Source organism: Schistocerca serialis, chromosome 6, assembly GCF_023864345.2.
Source record: "Schistocerca serialis cubense isolate TAMUIC-IGC-003099 chromosome 6, iqSchSeri2.2, whole genome shotgun sequence".
NCBI classification, from domain to species: Eukaryota; Metazoa; Arthropoda; class Insecta; order Orthoptera; family Acrididae; genus Schistocerca; species Schistocerca serialis.
In genome coordinates, this window is record NC_064643.1 from 161,094,558 (window position 1) to 161,114,715 (window position 20,158).

General features: G+C 42.6%; 1 protein-coding gene across 1 annotated transcript in view; it reads right to left on the reverse strand.

The window, feature by feature from the left end:
• LOC126484003 (cytochrome P450 6k1-like) overlaps positions 1 to 20,158 on the reverse strand; it is a 70,437-nt gene that overhangs the window by 27,492 nt on the left and 22,787 nt on the right. The window contains exons 3-5 of the mRNA XM_050107321.1: positions 18,919 to 19,157; positions 8,146 to 8,408; positions 3,948 to 4,147 (exon numbers count right to left, since the gene is read on the reverse strand). Coding sequence (XP_049963278.1) covers positions 3,948 to 4,147; positions 8,146 to 8,408; positions 18,919 to 19,157 — 702 coding nt within the window. The remainder of the gene's footprint in view (positions 1 to 3,947; positions 4,148 to 8,145; positions 8,409 to 18,918; positions 19,158 to 20,158) is intronic.

Sequence of the window (20,158 nt, forward strand, 5' to 3'; positions counted from 1 at the left end):
TCCTGTCCATAAATTGTTAAATTCGTCAGACTGGACACTACTGCTTCTATATTACTTTTGCACTGAAAAATGATGTACTCTAGGAAGATGAAAGTAGCCGTGTGCATCGAAGCGTCATTAAGAGGGTCTGAAGGAAGATTGCATCATACAGGTACATATAGAGGAAAAGACGAATACTACTTCCGATATGGATTAACAGTGCTTCAGTGACTATAGTTTGTGTAACACTTAAATCTTAAACATATTCCTCAAGCCTCCATCGGTGCATGGCGGAGAGTACCTAATCACTCCCTATCCTGTTCACCTCACAGACGGAGTCTATATGCTGCTGTATGAGTCCTGATTTCACTCATCTTGTCTTTGCAGTCCATATGCGACATGCATGTTGGTGGCCATAGGATTGTTTTTCAGTCAGCGGCAAATGGCGAATCTCTAGTCAATGGCGTTATGCGGAGAGAACTTCTTATTTCCTCCAGGGATTCCCATTTTAACTCACAGAGTAATTCCATAATACTCGTGTCTTGCTCGAGCCTACCAGTAACAAATATAGCAGCACGATTTTTATATTGTTTCGATGCCTTCCTTTAAACCGACCCGGTGCGGGTCTCAAACACTTGAGCAATACTTGATAATGGGTCCAACAAGTGTTCAATACGTCGACTCCTTCGTGGATGAGCTACACTTTCATGAAATTCTCCGAATGAACACAGGTCGATTACTCACCTTCTTACAACCGATCATACGTGTACGTTCAATTTCATATTCATTTGCAATGTCACGCCTTAATATCAGATCGACACGACAATGTCAAGGAGCACACCAGTAACATTGTATTCTAACGCGACAGGATTGTGTTTCCTACTCTTCTTTTCCTTGTGCCTTTGTCCCGCACTTGCACAGGGTCGGCATGGTTATGGTTTGATTTAGTAAGGGGTGACCGGATACCCTTCCTGTCGCCACCGCGGTGGATGAGATGATGTGGAAGACAACACAACGCGATGACGAGGATGAGGACAACACAACATCCAGTCCCTGAGCGGAGAAAAATCCCCGACCCTGCCGAGAATCGAACCCGAGCCCCTGTGCGCGGCATTCCGTCGCGCTGACCACTCAGCTACCGGAGCGGACTTTTCCTACTCATCCTCATTGACTAAGATTTTTCCACTTTCAGAGCAAGTTTCCATTCACCGTAGAACACAAAAATTCTCTCCAACCCTTCCTGTATCTTGCACTGACTCAACGATGGCACTTTCCCATACACTGAAGCGTCATCAGCAAACAATTGCAGATTGCTATTCATACTAGCCGTAGGATCATTTACGTGTATGGAGAACAAGAGCTGTCCTATCACAATAAGGACATTACGTCACAATGATTGATTTTATCCGGCTGTGCACGAAAATGCGATATTTCAGGGCGTCATATCTCCCGTTCTGTTGATCACTAAGACAATTTAAATATAACAGACTCCCTCCAGCCCAGGCAAATTGAGCTAATTGGACGGTTCTGTCGCATTAGGTGTGATCTAGGGTTAACTTTAGGCAGCTTATAAAAGCTCTGTTTCTTCACGGGCGGTTTCTGAGAAAACCCCAGAAGACCATGATTTTTGGTTACGAAAAACCATTAGTTGTGGAGATGGCCGCTTCTGTAATTTCTGTTCATGGCATATCGTCGACATTCTTTCCATATGTTCTTCAGATCATATTCTATGGGAACTTCGAAACTGTTTTCGATATCATTACCCGTTACCAAGGTCCAGAGGTTCAAAGTTACCTTACCAAAGCGCATAAAAAATGAACGTAATATCCGTCCGAGAAGTAAATGTAGTTTTAACTGGCGCAGAGGGCAAGGGTTCTAGGATCATTGCAAGAGTTCTGAGATCACACAATCATTTAGTCTGCAGTTCTTCACGAATAAGACTTTATAGGTTAACGTAAGCGATTTTGTTACCCTTATATTATTCATACTGATATGCTTTTTAAGTGTCGAAGTACATAAACTCTCAAAATTTTACTGACCTACAGAATTAATTTTATATGAATAGCACATCTTCCTGTAACAGTGAAGAAAATAGAATCCGCCAGAAAAATGTTTCAGTCTTAGCACAAAAAGACGAATATGTACCTCTTTAAAAGACTCTGAATTAAAAGTGGGGAATCAGCTGCCTCAGTCCTGCAAACGTATTGATGATTTTTTGGGGTAAAAGAGAGTAACAGAGAGAGACAGTGATGGTGGAAGGGAGAGGAGACAGTACCAGTGGGGGAGAGAGAGAGAGAGAGAAAGAGAGAGAGAGAGAGAGAGAGAGAGAGAGAGAGAGAGGACAGTGATGGTGAAAAGAGAAAGTAGCAGTGAAAGGGAAAGAGAGATGGATGAAGACAATAGCAGTGGGAGCCAAAGAGAGGAGAAATATTGATGGTCAGTGGGAGGCACTGGTAGTAAAAAATAAAGAAAGATGGAGGAGGATGGAGAAAGAAACAGTGGGAACAAAGGAGAGAGGAGACAGTGGAAATGAAAAATACAGATGAATGGAGACCATACATAGGCTCAGGGGATCTGGACCCTCCCAGACCGGCAAGCTTCAACACGTAGGTATAGCGGAGGGCGAATCCTGCCCTGATATTTTAAACACAAGTTGGACCCCCAAAATTTGTGAGCTGCCAAGGTATGGTGAAGGAGTGGAAGTAAAGAAAGATAAGAAGAGACAGTCTATACAATGGCAGTGGGATATACTTAAACAATGAGAGACGCATACAGAGTGGTCCATTGATCGTGACTGGGCCATTATTTATTGCATTAATGTGGTATTTACAGGTAATCACGCTGTAACAGCATGTGTTCTCAGAAATGATAAGTTCACAAAGGTACCTGTATCACATTGGAACAACCGAAATAAAATGTTCAAACGTACCTACGTTCTGTACTTTAATTGAAAAAATCTACCTGTTACGAACTGTTCGTCTAAAATTGTGACCCATATGTTTGTGACTATAACAGCGCCATCTATCACAAAGTGAAAAAAGTGGTCCAACTAAAACATTTGTATTCCTTTACGTACTACACGAATATGTAATAAAAAATGGGGGTTCCTATTTAAAAAAAACGCAGTTGATATCTGTTTGACCTATGGCAGCGCCATCTAGCGGGCCAACCATAGCGCCATCTGGTTTCCCCATTCAAGCTAGACGAGTTTCGTTCTTTGTAGTTTTTTCGTTTGATTTTTATTTCGTGAGATATTTGGCCCGGTCACTATTACCCTGTATAGATGGTGGCAATTAGAGGGAACTGCTGAATATCAAGGCTTAACTACAAAGAGAGACTGGATAAATCAGAATGTTCTGTATTCAAAGAGTGCAAATATGTTCACATGCCAAAATTTGTGGTGAGAAAGGCTGAATAAGGATCGAGGCAACCAGTTGCTCACTTTTCTGTCAGAGTCTTTAAAGAAAAACATATTCCCCTTTTTTTTGGTGCAACAGAAGCATTTTTGCTCTGGTAGCTCACAGCTCGTGCTTCACATTGTGTAGATACGCATGTTATAATACAGAAGAAAGTATTTTTGCACTACTGTACGTTATATATTTGGTTACACTCAAAGTCAAGAACAGAAATGTAGTAACACAAAGCAATTAAGCTAGTAGACAGCATTTTCTAGTGGTACTTATCCAAGTACACGTTACCAGCATGTGGTACATTCGTAAACACAAGAGATAATGGGTTCAAACTAATTCTTACTAAAGTGAGTGACAGCACTTTCTTCCACCGACCCCCTCACATACACCACAGAAACACAACTTACAAACCATAGAACATGTAATCTGAGATTATATGATACGTAGGCGCACAAAGAACATGATATTCCTACACGATGGCTTTGTGCCATTTGGAAGACAGGACACTGTGAGTGTAGCTAAACACCAGCAAGAACAAGAAGAGAAAGAGTGACTTACTGTCAGGAGTGCCAACACCATTCTGATGCCCGTTCTCCATTGTCTCTCCTTTGTCAGGGTCGACATATCCCTTGTTTTTGAGCTGAATGAGGAGGTCCATGAAATCTTTCCTGCTGTAGTTGTTCTTCTCTCTGTAAGCGACAGTGTCTGCGACCATCTGCTGAAAATATCTGCTGACGTCTGTCGTTCCTCCTTTGACCCTACAAAAAAGATAATAATTATTTAGTATTAACGCAACGACTCCTAAAAGCAGTTCCCCCTTTCTACTGTGAAAGACGATTACTTGTCTAACATTTCCAAAATATTGTATGTAGCGGCAAATGATAGATGGTGCTGTTCCAGAAAAAATGAAGCTCCTATCAGGTTGTGATCCACAAGGAGTGTGCAAACAACATGCGATGCTGACTGGTCCTAAGACGAAAATGGACTGGTGCGATGCATTCCGAATTTTCGGCCGCGAGACTGATCATGGCTGACGCAGCGTTCCTAACTCATTCTATGCTCGACGCACGTCTTGCATTAGTGGTGGATGCCAGGCGGCTATCGGCGCGGCGCTACAGTAGCGGTGAGATGACAACCATTGGTGTACTTTTCTCGAAAAACTGTCAGCATCTCAAAGAATGTGGAGCGCCTACGATCGTGAGCTTCTGGCAGTATATGAAGCAATCTAGGCGAAGAGCAAGTGCTCAAGATGTTCACGAACCATAAATCGTTGACTTTTGCTTTCAACAGCTGTTCTCCACACCAATTGAACTATCTAGAGTTCGTAGCTTAGTTCAGTACTGACATCAAGTACATTTCATGCGTCAACAGCGCGACGAGTTCAATCGACTTTTCTGCTCTGGCCCGAGCACAAAAAGAAGACTAGGAACTCCGAACGACGCTCGTCAACGACGACGTGACACTATAACAGTTGCAGCTCGTCAACATTCTGGGAGAAGATGTCAAGCTCTATTGCAACCTCTCTCGTGGACAACCTCATCTGTTTCTTTTACCAGCTTTCAGAAAATAAACTTTTTACAGCATCCAGAACTTGTGCCATCGAGGAGTATGTCCGGTTTTTCGACTCTTTCCCCAACGTTTTGTGTGAGTTGGCACGGAAAGGCACTGTCGAGGATGGACAAGGACATGTTCACAGTGCCAAAGATGTAGATGGAACAGTACGTTTTTCCCATATAAATCTAGATGCTATGCGACCACTTCCTCCATCGAACAGTCAACGCTACGTTTTCACAATGTTCAATCGTTTTACCCGTTGGCCATGGCCAATGGAAATTGGTACCATTACCGCCGAAACATTAGTCTCTACATTTGCGTCAGCGTGGTTAGCTGTGGACGGCAGTTTGAATAGGACCTGTTCGCGCAGCTTGGCAGATTTGCGGCTATGTTCCTTGAAGGCGGAATTCATGTGCTATGGAAACAGATGGACTTAGTCTCTTCCAATGGTTCTTCTTGATCTACAAACAGCTTATAAGCCCGATATTGATTCTTCGGCTGCGGTGTTGGCCTACGGAGAGACCTTGCGTCTTCCTGGCTAATTCGTTGACGCAGGTACACTGCAAACTCCCTCGCAAGACCAGACGGATTTCTTATGTCGACTGCAGAACCACGTCGCGCGCATCCATCCTCCAAAAGCTTCTGTCACGGGACGCCACTTTGTTACATGCATAAGGACCTAGATCACTGCTCGCATGTCATGCTCCTCACCGGCGGCGTAAAACCACCCTTACAATCTCTGTACACTGGCTCGTACCGTGTGTTACGGAGAAATGCGCAGACAATGGGTACCACCGCCACAGATGTCCATAGAACACCCAGCGACGCGGACAGCTCGCTGGAAAACTCAGCTGGAAAAGTCAGAATTCATCTCATATTCTTCATCTGCCTGAAGAAATGAGTAGTCATAAAAATAAATAAAAATAAAATATCACATGGCGTGTGATAATGGTGGGAGACACCATCATTGGGTTAGACTAAATCATCGGACCAATGTAGCAGCAGCCTTTAACACCAGCATTGGCTCATGCTCAGGGCTTGATAATTCTCCAGTTACACTTAGAGTTCATGGTTCAATGTTTGTTTTAACGTTGTTAGCAAATACCCTATTGAATAAGCATTAATGCATCCTGTGACCGATTTTGCAGGCAATACTTGAAACCCCAAAACACTCCTTCTGCTGCATGTCGGGCAAAGCGAAATCAACGAGGCCTCAGAAAACGAATGACAAAGCTCTCTGTCCGATCTTTCCATTGAGGTGATGGACAGAAATAGCTTAACCACCGTGTGATTTTAGCCTGAAAGAAGTTGGTGGAGCTAAGCGACCTATCACATATTTTCCACAGAGAATATCGAGGAGGGAACCCATGAAGCAAAAACACAAATTCACTATAAGGGTGCACGAAACACGGCGGGAGTGAAAGATATATACCCTCCCGATATGTTTGACAAGTATGTACTATTAGCAACCTAGTACAGTTTGTTGCTTTATACTAAGAATGACTTGTAGATTCTCATGTTTCTTACAGGCTGAGATATCCCATAACACGTTTGACGTCATAATTTTCGGCGTGGCCATTTCTGTCGTCTGAAAATGACAGATTTACTCTCCAGCGCCATTACTGAAACTTTGGATCATTACATGGAGACACTCCATACATAGTGAGGCCATTGCGGTGAGGTAGTGCGAGATTGTATAACTTAAATTTTCCAACATGTCCAGCACCTCCACATTAAGTGCACATCTTCATCTACATTTACATCCATACACCGCAAGCCACCTGACGGTGTGTGGCGGAAGGTGCTTTGAATATCTCTATATTGTTCGTGGAAAGAAAGATTGTCGGTATGCCTCTGTGTGGGCTCTAATCTCCCTGGTTTTATCCTCATGGTCTCTTCGCGAGGTATACGTAGGAGGGAGGAATATACTGCTTGACTCCTCGGTGAAGGTATGTTCTCGAAACTTCAACAAAAGCCCGTACCGAGCTACAGAGCGTGTCTCCTGCAGAGTCTTCCACTGGAGTTTATCTATCATCTCTGTAACGCTATCGCGATTACTAAATGATCCTGTAACGAAGCGCGCTGCTCTCTGTTGGATCTTCTCTAGCTCTTCTATCAACCCTATCTGGTACGGATCCCACACTGCTGAGCAGTATTCAAGGAGTGGGCGAACAAGTGTACTGTAACCTACTTCCTTTGTTTTCGGGTTGCATTTCGTTAGGATTCTTCCAATGAATCTCAGTCTGGCATCTGCTTTACCGACGATCAGCTTTATATGATCATTCCATTTTAGACCACTCCTAATGCCTACTCCCAGACAATTTATGGAATTAACTGCTTCCAGTCGCTGACCTGCTGTATTGTAGCTAAATGATGAAGGATCTGTCTTTCTATGTATTCGCAGCACATTACACTTGTGTACATTGAGATTCAATTGCCATTCCCTGCACCATGCGTCAATTCGTTGCAGATCCTCCTGCATTTCAGAACAATTTTCCATTGTTACAACCTCTCGGTATGCTACAGCATCATCCGCAAAAAGCCTCAGTGAACTTCCGATGTTATCCACAAGGTCATTTATGTATATTGTAAGTAGCAACGGTCCTACGATACTCCACTGCGGCACACCTGAAATCACTCTTGCTTCGGAAGACTTCTCTCCATTGAGAATGACATGCTGCGTTCTGTTATCTAGGAACTCTTCAATCCAATCACTCAATTGGTCTCATAGTCCATATGCGCTTACTTTGTTCATCGGTAAGGGCTCTCTGAAAGTTCCTAGGTTGGAGAAAACTTTAAAATCCAGGTATGGGGAAGAAAGCATGCGGAAGTTCCTGTTCAAGGATCTGAAAAGCAGAATCAGTAGCAAGACAGCGGCCGTAAGCCAAGTTAGTGAAACGCAGAATGTTTTCTGTAACATAAATGCCCTATTGGGGTTTCAACATTCCGTCGACGAAGAGGCTCGGATTATAGGAGGACTGGGAACTAATTCAGAGGTGTCATTCTCAAGGAAGCATTCCAGCATTTGCCGAAAGCGACGTGTAGAACTCCCAGAAAACCTAAATTTGGAAGACTGAGCGGACACTTAAATACCGCTCTCTGCAGCGTGAATACAGCGTCTCACTCACTCTACCATGAGGATCTCCCATTCCCCTTACATCAAATGGATCTATTTACAGGAATTAAGTGTTGCAGGTCTCACCTTAGGTAGTTCATTAACGTTGGACTGAGGAAGGTCAGAAGGAAACCGATGGCCGTACGCGCAGAAGGCTCAAAGATCTTGCGTCCCCACTGTCGGAACTCGTGGTCAGGATTCCGCTGGCAGTTGCACTCTTGGCCGAAGGCGACGGAGGAGATGACGTCAGTGGTGAAGCGCGCAATCAGCTCGCGAACCTCCACCGACTCCCCGTGGTCCACCATCTTCCCCACTACGTCGGCCATCTCGCGTCCGCAGTCCTGGATCGTCTGTCACAGAAATACGTACCACGTCACTACCAGCGTCGGTAGCAGAACAGCACGCTTCAGAGAACTAGCACAGCGTAAGGTTATGAACATGTTTGCAAATCTATTCATTCAAAAAATGTATCTTCAGTGTGCTGTTCACGTAGTTGAAATACAGGGTGTCCAGAAAAGGACTCCCTGATTTCAAAATTAAATTTCTCGAAAACAAAGATCGATAGAAGAATGCAGTAAACGGTATGTCTATTGTGAAAGCTGTAAGAAGTTTATACAGCAGTTTGAAATAATAGTTACAAAAGCTGCTAACAGATGGCGCTGTAGGCTGTACAGCTCATATCAGCATACATAAATGAAATAATCGTATGAAAACAATCTTTGCAAAGAATCACATCACAATGTTTTCAAAATGTTCACCATTGGCACTACAGAGGTGGCGCAAACGAAGAATGAAATTCACCATCACATTTCGTAGTGTCTCAACCGAAATGGATTCACATGTCACAGAGATCGCCAATTCAAGCTCGTCCAGCGTGGCGGGATGCTTCGGGTAGACCATGTCTTTCACTGTGCCCCACAAAAAAAAGTCACAGGGAGTCAAATCCGGCGAATATGGAGGCCAATCCATGCCTGCACCAGTAAATTTGGGATATTCCAAAGCAATGACTTGATTCCCGAAGTATTCCTCAAGAAAGCGAAACACTTGTTCGGTCCGATGTGGTCGGGCTCCATCTTGCATAAACCATTCAGTACCTGGTCGATCCTCTAACGCTTGCTGTGTGGCGACAAATTGTTCCAAAATTGCAAAGTAACGCGCACCAGTGACCGTTTCTCAAATGAAAAAAGGGCCAATAATGCCTCTTCTGCATACTGCAGCCCACACAGTAGCTTTAGGGGAATACAGGGGTTTCGCTTCACACCAATATGGCTTTTCGGAACCCCAAAATCGCCAGTTCTGCTTATTCACGTATCCATTCAGGTGGAAGTGAGCTTCATCTGTAAACCAGATGCAGCGAACATAAAATCCTTCACTATCAATCATTGTGAGCATCTGATTAGCAAAGGCAACCCTTTGTTGCACAGCTTGTATGGGTATGGCCTGGTGTGTTTGAATTTTGAATGGAAACATGTGTAGGCTCTTTCTCAGTACGGATGACATTGGATTTCGCTGAATAATTCCAGAAACTGTGGCGATATTTTCAGGCGTAACTGCGGTTTGCTTGCGGCCAACATGCCCCACTAGATCATCAGTTACACTGCCTGTTCGTAGAAATTTTGCGAAGAGCGTACGAATGGTTTTCGCATCGGGTCCTTTTGGAACATTAAATCGTGCTTGAAAACTTCGCCTTGTTGCCGTAGGACTCTCTTCTAACCTGTGGTACTCTAGCAATAGAAAAACGCGTTGTTCAATGGAGTACATGGTTTTAATCTCTTCCTTCGGTACGCTAACCTCCTTTCACGTTTCAATAGTGGAACTGATCGCTCTGGGCTTCGGATCACTATTTATACTAGGCATTACGTATGGCGATTACAGCGCCATCTGTTAGCAGCTTTTGTAACTATTATTTCAAACTGCTGTATAAACTTCTTACAGCTTTCACAATAAACATACCGTTTACTGCATTCCTCTATCGATCTTTGTTTTCGAGATATTTAATTTTGAAATCAGGGAGTCCTTTTCTGGACACCCTGTACATAACCAACACGGATCCAGAAAATATTGTTCCCATGAAGTAATGAGTGCTGTCGACAAAAGATCTCAGATCGATTCCATATTCCTAGATTTCCAGAAGACTTTTGATACTGTTCCTCACAAGCGAATATTAATCAAATTGCCTGCATGTGGAGTATCGTCTCAGTTGTGTGACTGGATTCGTGATTTCCTGTCAGAGAGGTCACAGTTCGTAGTGATGGATGGTAAATCATCGAATAGAACAGAAGTGATATCTGGCGTTCCACAAGGTAGTGCTATTCCTGATTTACATAAATGATGTAGGTGATAATCTGAGCAGCCCCCATAGATTGTTTGCAGATTATGCTGTAATTTACCGTCTAGTAAAATCATCAGACGATCAATTCCAATTACAAAATGATCTAGAGAGAATTTCTGTATGGTGCGAAAAGTGGCAAATGGCACTAAACAAAGAAAAGTGCGAGGTCATTCACATGGGAACTAAAAGAAAATTTTGGATATACGATAAATTGCACGAATCTAAGGGCTGTCAATTCGAGCCGGCCGCTGTGGCCGAGCGGTTCTAGGCGCTTCAGTCCAGAACCGCGCTGCTGCTACTGTCGCAGGTTCCAATCCTGCCTCGGGAATGGATGTGAGTGATGTCCTTAGGTCAGTTAGGTTTAAGTAGATCTAAGTCTAGGGGACTGTTGACCTCAGGTGTTAAGTCCCATAGTGCTTAGAGCCATTTGAACCATTTGTCAATTCGACTAAATACCTAGGAATTACACAATTACGGGCAACTTAAACTGGAAAGACCACGCAGATAATATTGTGGGGAAGGCGAAACAAAGACTGCGCTTTGTTGGCAGAACATTTAGAAGATGCGACAAACCCACTAAAGAAACAGCCTACATTACACTTGTTCGTCCTCTGCTGGAATACTGCTGCGCTGTGTGGAATCCTTACCTGGTAGGACTGACGGAGGACATCGAATAAGTGCAAAGAAGGGCAGCTCGTTTCGTGTTAACGCGCAATAGGGGTGAGAGTGTCACTGGTATGATACGCGAGTTGGGGTGTAAGTCACTGAAACAAAGGCGGTTTTCTTTGCGGCGAAATCTATTTACGAAATTTCTATCACCAACTTTCTCTTCCGAATGCGAAAATATTCTGTTGACACCCACCTACGTAGGGAGAAATGATCATCATAATAAAATAAGAGAAATCAGAGCTCGAACGGAAAGCTTTAGGTGTTCCTTTTTCCCACGCGCGTTTCGAGAGTGGAATGGTAGAGAAGTAGTATGAAAATGATTCGATGAACCCTCTGGCAGGCACTTAAATGTGAATTGCAGAGCAACCATGTAGATGAAGATGAGGATGTTTGGTGAATTTCTCTGGAAAAAAAAGCAGTTGCCATCGTTCGGACAGACTATGTTGTGCCATTAACAATGGCCGAAATGCTTAGCGTTCGCAGCAGGCAACATCGAGTCTCAACACGAGAAGCATACCAAGTGTGACTGGGTTGTAATTCCCACCGCCCACCATTTCACACTTACCAACATTTAATGCACAGATCACATCATGGAGATGTAACTGAGTTTGAAATGGTTCAAATGGCTCTGAGCATTATGGGACTTAACTTCTGAGGTCATCAGTCCCCTAGAACTTAGAACTACCTAAACCCAACTAACCTAAGGACATCACACACATCCATGCCCGAGGCAGGATTCGAACCTGCGACCGTAGCAGACCCGCGGTTCCGGACTGCAGCGCCTAGAACCGCAAGGCCACAGCGGTCGGCTAACTAAGTTTATTTTCCTCATTTAACTAACAGTTCTTGATATTAAAAACGCGCAAGATATTTATGTATTAGGTTAGTGACAATATAAAAGTTGTTGGTATAAGCCGCCGGTGTGGCCGAGCGGTTCTTGGCGCTTAAGTCTGAAAGCATGCGACCGCTACGGTCGCAGCTTCGAATCCTGCCTCGGGCATGGATGTGTGTGATGTCCTTAGGTTAGTTAGGTCTAAGTAGTTCTAGTTCTAGGGGACTGATGACCTCATATGTTAAGTCCCATAGTGCTCAGAGCCATTTGAACCATCTTTGTTGGTATAATATTTCATGAAGCGTCATTCATTTTTAATACTTAGTGTTTGATGTGTTTTTAGTCAGTGTTGGAGAGCGACCTATTACACAGCTCTTTTTAATTGGCGTAGGCCAACTGGATCACAATTGTGAAAAATATTGTAATAATAAAGCTCGTCACTGGGATGGTGTGACCATGCTAAGGAGAAGACGATAGCTTGGGCCAGTGGGAAGCAAACTACAACCATACGATTACTCTGCAATTCAGACTTATGTGCCTGACGGAGTGTTCATCGAACCACCTCCACACTATCTATTTCTCTACCTTTGCACTCTCGAACAGTGCGCGAGATTAACGAACACCAAAATGCATCCATGCAAGCGCTGATTTCTCACGTTTTATTGCGGTGATCATTTATCCCTATGTATGTGGACGGTAACAAACTATTTTTGCATTCAGAGGAGAAGTTGGTGATTGAAATTTCGCGAAAAGATCTCGTCTCAACCAAAAACGCATTTGTTTTAATGACTACCACCCCAACTCGCACGTCATATGTGACTCTCTTTCCCCTATTTCGCGATAATGCAAAACGAATTGCGCTCCTTTAAACTTTTTAGATCCCCTCTGTTAGTTTTATTTGTTAAGGTATCCCATACCGCGCTGCAGTACTCCAGAAGAGGTCGGACAAGCGTAGTGTAGGCAGTCTCTGTAGCAGGTCTGTTACATCTTTTAAGCGTTCTGTCAATAAAACGAAGACTTCGGTTCGCCTGACTCATCATATTATCTATGTGATAGCTCCAATTGAAGTTGTTCGTTACTGTAATTCCTAGGTATTTAGTAGAATTTACGGCCGTTAAGTTTGCGTGATTTATCGTCGAACCGAATTCCTTTCAGTACTCACCCGGATGGAATCACACTTTTCATTATATAAAATCAATTACCACCTCTCGCACCATGCAGACGTATTGTCTAAATCATTTCGCAGCTGTTTTTAATCTTATGGTGACTTTATTAGACAGCTTTATCTGTAAAAAAACGCGAGAGGGCTGCTCAGATTGTCTCCTACATCCTTAATATGGACTAGGAACAGCAGAGCGCTCGTAACACTTCCTTGGGGAACACCAGATATCACTTCCGGTTTACTCGATGGCCTTCCTGCAGTTTCTTCGGATCCGTTCTGACAGGAAATTAGACACTGAGTCGCACAACTGAGACGATACAGCAAAGACATGAATTTGATTAGACGCCGCTTCTGAGGAACGGTATCAAAAGCCTTTTGAAAATCTAGAAATGTGGACTCAATTTAAGATCCCCTGTCGACAGTACTCATTACTTCGTTTCTTGAAACATAACTAGCTCTTTAGAGCTAGCTATGTTTCCCAAGAACGATATTTTCTGAATCCGTTGTATGTGACAATAGACCGTTACCTTAGAAGTAATTTATGAGGTTCGGACACAGTGTATGTTCTACAATCCTGCAGAAAAATCGACTTTAGTGATATGGGTCTGTAATTAGTGGGATTACTCCTGTGTTCTTTCTTGGGTATTGATGTGAGCTATGAAACTCTCTAGTCTTTAGCTACGCATCTTCCGTCGAGCGAGCGGTTTTATAGGATTGTTAAGTATGGTGCTATTCTATCAGCATACTCTGAAAGGAACGTAATCGGTGCCCAATCTGGACCGGAAGACTTGCCTTTGTTAAGTGATTTAAGCTGCTTTCCTACTCCGAAGATATCCACTTCTCAGTTATTGATGATGTTAGTTGTTCTTGATTCAGCCGGCCAGTGTGGCCGAGCTGTTCTAGGCGCTTCAGTCTGGAACCGCGCAACCGCTACGGTCGCAGGTTCGAATCCTACCTCGGGCATGGATGTGTGTGATGTCCTTAGGTTAGTTAGGTTTAAGTAGTTCTAGTTCTAGGGGACTGATGACCTCAGATGTTAAGTCCCATAGTGCTCAGAGCCATTTGAACCATCTTTGTTGGTATAATATTTTATGAAGCGTCATTCATTTTTAATACTTAGTGTTTGATGTGTTTTTAGTCAGTGTTGGAGAGCGAACTATTACACAGCTCTTTTTAATTGGCGTAGGCCAACTGGATCACAGTTGTGAAAAATTGTGTAATAATAAAGATCGTCACTGGGATGGTGTGACCATGCTAAGGAGAAGACGATAGCTAGGGCCAGTGGGAAGCAAACTACATCTACAACTATACGATTACTCTGCAATTCACACTTATGTGCGTGGCGGAGTGTTCATCGAACCACCTCCACACTAGCTATTTCTCTACCTTTGCACTCTCGAACAGTGCGCGGGATTAACGAACACCAAAATACATCCATGCAAGCTCTGATTTCTCACGTTTTATTACGGTGATCATTTGACCCATTTTTTGTTCTTGATTCAAATTCTGGAATATTTACTTTGTCGTGTGTGGTGAACTCCTCTTTAGTGGCACTGCTTTCGGTAATATTACTATTTGTATCGCGCAGTGAAGTTATTGATTATGGTTTGCCGCTGCTGTATAATATCTATGGATTTTTTTTGCAAGATAGGATTTTGTTGTGAAAACTATTGAAAACATATCGCATTGAAGTGAGCGCAAAATTTCGAGCTTGTTTAAAACGTCACTAATTCTGGAGATTTTGCATTCTTTTAAATTTGTCATGATTTTTGTCGTTGCTTTTGCTATATTGCTCTGACCTGTTTTGTGTACGATTGAGAATAATTTTCTTCTCTTATTAATTCATGCGGTACAAATCTCTCAACTGTCGTCAGTACTATTTATCTGAATTCAACCCACACCTGATATATGCTTGTGTATTGTGTTTTGAACTGGGGTCCTAGAAACGACGGAGAGGTTTCGTCCCGCCCGTACCCCTCAGTGGTTCACAACCCCACAACAGGCGACAGCAGTCCACCCACCCAACCGCGGGCCCACACCGAACCCAGGGTTATTTGTGAGCAATCGCCGGGGATGTACTATTGCGAAGAGGTCAGGTAAGTTATCGCAACCAATTTACGAATCGAGTGGGCTCCTGAGCTAATTGCTCAAAATAATTTTCGGACAAAGCATTTAGTACAATATAGGACGATGATTTATTCCTACCACCGACCTGAAATATATGTTTTCGCCTACGTGTCGAGGGCAGACTGTAGTTACCACCAACATATCTGAAATGTGATTCAAGTTTTTTTAACTGTAGATCAACAGATTCGCCTGAGTTAGGGGTCAGTAAAAGAAACCAATTATTAATTTATCCTGACAGTCAAGTATAGCCTCCACTAACTCACAGGAACTATCCGCTTCAGTTCCTCTACAAAATAAAACACTACTAACAGCAACAAGCACGCCACCATCAACTGTGTATTTAATCTATCCTTTCTAAACACAGTTAGGTCCTTTGTGAAAATATCGCCTGGACTTATCTCCGGCTTTAGACAGCTTTCAGAACCTTTAACGATTTGATCTTCATTGCTTGCTATTAGTGCTTGGACCTCTGATCCTTTCCTACCACAGATATGACACTGATTAAGTATAATACCGACGGTTCCGAGGTGTACGCACGTCCTCTGTATGCCCTAGGCCCTTGGAGACTGGAGGCTTTTTGTAATAAGAGATGGTGGGGGCTAGGCAATGTAGGCAGCCTGTACTGATGGCAGGCGAGAGTAGCCAGTGGGGCAGACTCCAGCGTATTGGCGACTTTGTGTTTAGCGTCGAAAGGGTGAGGACCTCTGTCTCCAGGACACAAGTAGTCAAGTTTGTGATTGATTTTTTGACGGAAAATGGACATGTAGGCCTACTAGTCGATTTCTGGGACTTTCAATGAGCCCATCTTTGCTTAGAATTTGTTAGAAAATGTGAACGTAGGCTGGCTTTAAAGTTTTGTAGAGAAATGTGTTAATACACATTAGCGGTTTTAAGTACTAACCGTCTGTTGTGAAGATATTTTGGGTCAGCAATAAATCTGGCTGCCAGTTAAAGTGTACTGAAATAACTAGTACCACTATAACAGTTGTATTTTTAAAGGATAAATCAGTGAAACTCAAAGATATTCGTTGTGGCACTTAGCTTCTTTGTTGTAAAAAACACCAGCTACGTTTCTTTCATTAAATCGTAGTTAACAAATCTGCAAAGACATTATCAACTTGTCATCGTTTAAAAATTGAAATTGTTTTGCAGCTGTGTGCGACTGGTCACTAGAGCCAGAATGCTACGTGTTTTACGTTCGTGAGTTACTTGTATCAAAACAGGATGGTAGCTCACAAAGTGTCTTGAGACTTATCTGGCCTTTAAAGAATACACAAAAAAGATGCACGCGATGTGGAAAAATATTAGCGCAAGGGAAACAAAACCTTTCAAATCAGAACCCAGATAGAAGAGGAACAAAATAGGTAAACAGTTCAACTGAAGACGTAATCGGTAAAGATCATAGTGATAGACTGAGTAGGACTACATGTACGACGGTCACTCCAAAAGAAATATACACTGTTTTTTTTAAATCCATCTTTTATTTTACATGGTTGAAAGTTTTACAACTACATCCGTTAGGAACAATATTTTCATTTCTCCTCATAATTTCCATCCCTCTCAACTGCCTTACGCCATCATGGAACCAGCGCCTGTATACCCGCACGGCAAAATTCTGGACCAACCTGTTGGAGCCACTGTTTGGCAGCGTGCACAAGGGAGTCATCATTTTCAAACCTTGTTCCACCAAGAGAGTCTTTCAGTTTACCAAGGAGATGATTGTCACATGGAGCCAGGTCAGGACTGTAAACCGGGTGTTTCAGTGTTGTCCATCCGAGTCTTGTGATTGCTTCCATGGTTTTTTGACTGACATGTGGCCGTGTATTGTCGTGCAACAGCAAAACATCCTGATTTTGCCGATGTGGTCGAATACGACTCAGTCGAGCTTGAAGTTTCTTCAGTGTCGGCAAATATTCATCAGAATTTATGGTGGTTCCACTTGGTATGATGTCCACAAGCAAGAGTCATTCGGAATCGAAAAACACGGTAGCCGTAACTTTTCCAGCAGAAGGTGTGGTGTTGAATTTTTTTCTTGAGTGAATTTGCATATGCCACTCCATTGATTGCCTCTTCGTCTCTGGTGAAAAATGATGGAGCCATGTTTCATCAGCTGTCACAGTTCTTCCAAGAAATTCATCTCCACCCTTCTCGTACTGTTCCAAATATTCGCTGCATACTGTTTTTCTTGTTCCTTTGTGAGGCACTGTCAACATCCTGGAAACATATCCAACGTCAAGTGTAGCAGCCATCTTGAAGACATGCTGTGAAGGCCCCACTCACGGGAACAGGTTGAACTAAGTTTGAAAACAAGCGCGAAGGATGTACTACACACTGCAAAACTTTCACACATGAAAAATGAAATCTCTATTTTCACAAAAATATTGTGCATTTCTTTTGGAGTGATCCTCATAGATGATACAGTTCCAAATAATGTAACGTCGAACAATGGACAAGGATTTTAAAAAATTATCCAGCAATCGATTCAACACAAATTGTGAGCGCAATATATTTTCCAAGCTATAATCTTTTGAAAAAGAAAGGATCGAAACTTCCTCTAGCGGAAAACAGAACAAAAATCACAACCTCGTTCTCTAACATGTAATAAAGCATTACAAACAGGTCCGTTAAAAGTTTTATAAGGAAGGTATTTTCAATATCTTCCTATTTGCCATAATGGTGTAGCTCCACCGTTATGTACCATTTAATTTCTTTTATCTGTATCGAGTTCATTGCTCATAGACTGCTTCTCAGAACGCTGTCCTACCAGCTATCCTATAATTACACTGTATTAAAACATATTCAGATGTTGCACAATGTATATCTGTAATTGTATCATACCGTAAAGAGCGCTCTGTAATTGCGTTCGATGTAGGGTGTCAAAATATACCGCTATATGCTGCTCTACGGAACAAAAACCTTTTATGTGAGGATCACATTATGTAGTGTGATACTATAACGATTGCACCACATTTAATTTTGATTTCTGTAATAGCCCGTTATGTTAGCAGTGCTCGTATCCCCATATAACCAAGACCAACCGTTATTTTAAAAAGAAGAACTGCATGCAAATGTAAGTGGCACTGTGTATTTATAATAAAATATCTGCATACCGAATTGACCTAATGCCGAAACTAACATTACACTAATATTTTAACGAGCTACTATGTTATTAGGACGTATATTTTGGCGCACAGCTCTGCTCGGCAGACTGTGAGCTGGTGTCCTGGGTCGCATTTCACTCCTAACCTCACAGTGATTTGGACTGACCGTTAAGACTTTGATGACAGCACACGAGTAGAATGGGACATTTGTGTGAGACTTTGAACCTTCTGAGAGGATCTAGCTGTGAGCGGACAGTAGGCGAGTTTTTGACGTAATTCCGCACTGGCGAGGTTCCATTTATATTCCGTTTGCACCTTTGAAGCGCATGACGTAAATGAAGTTTCCAATGCCTATTGGAACACCAGTGTGCGCTAAAGCGAAACAGTTGTATACCAGCAAGAAAAGTAAGACGACTGAACGGTAAGGTTTTGAAAAGACCATATCCTAAGGCAGCGATAATCGATCCAGAACCTATAGGCTCCAAACAGTGCTCAAACAGGCTTTTATTGTCATCGACCGCTTTGCCAGCATTCTCTACATAAGGGAAAGTTTCGAAACTTCCAAGAACAGTTTTTGCAGAAAAGCTCTTTGATCTACATCAGTAAACAACAGCTGACGAGTCGCGCATCGACTCACCTTGAACATGCCCTTCAGTTTGCCGGATGTGAACGTAGGGCTTAACTTGATCCTCAGCTGGCGCCACTTCTTTCCTCCCAATGCAAAGAGATGTTTGTTCAGAGGTTCTTCGTCATCGATGAAAAGTCCTCTGTCGTGGAATGTCCCGAAATCCTTGACAAGGATGTGGCGAATCAGCTCAGGGTCACGGACAAGCAGAAGTGGGCGACGGAATCCGTAAAACCCAACATACCTCTCTCCTGAAATAAAAACATAAAAACAGAATAATTAGTGCTACGACATAAACTAACGGCACAGATCTATCAGACGTAATAATGCACACATGCCACCACAGCTGCCCTACTGATTCTCGGTGTTAACTATATCCACAGCTGAGAATGGAAACACACAGCAGTCGGATTTTTGTAATTTTTTGCATTTATCGTACGTCATGTTCAGAACTCAAATATACCTCTTCGAAAGCAGTCTACTGCAAATTAAAAAAATTATCGACAGAATCGACTTTGAAATTTTCCGAACACATTTGCTACAATGAAATAAGGTAGGTATCTTACGACTAGTAGCGTGGGCGGTCAGTGGATAAAGTGCTCTCTCGCTGTGTGAGAGACCTGGGTTCCATCCAGACTGAGCAAGTTTTAAAAACAGTTTCATGTTCCTGCAGTGAAGAATACATAAGGTAGACAAGTCTGGTAATTCTTAATTCGAGGCTCGTTTGGGTCATTACTTTTTCTTCCATTTAGCTCGAATACCTTTGTCTTTCAAATGGAGTATTCATCAAATATGTGCTCGTATCTAATAGTCATTTTTATGAAAAATACACATATTCTTGTTTCTAATTGTATATTACATACATATATATAAACTACTGACAGCCTTGTGAGAGCCAGTCCTGACAAAACTCTACCATCTGGTGAGCAAGATGTATGAGACAGGCGAAATACCCTCAGACTTCAAGAAGAATATAATAATTCCAATCCCAAAGAAATCAGGTGTTGACAGATGTGAAAATTACGGAACTATCAGTTTAATAAGTCACGGCTGCAAAATAATAACGCGAATTCTTTACAGACGAATGGAAAAACTAGTAGAAGCCGACCTCGGGGAAGATCAGTTTGGATTCCGTAGAAATATTGGAACACGTGAGGCAATACTGACCCTACGACTTATCTTGGAAGCTAGATTAAGGAAAGGCAAACCTACGTTTCTAGCATTTGTAGACTTAGAGAAAGCTTTTGACAAC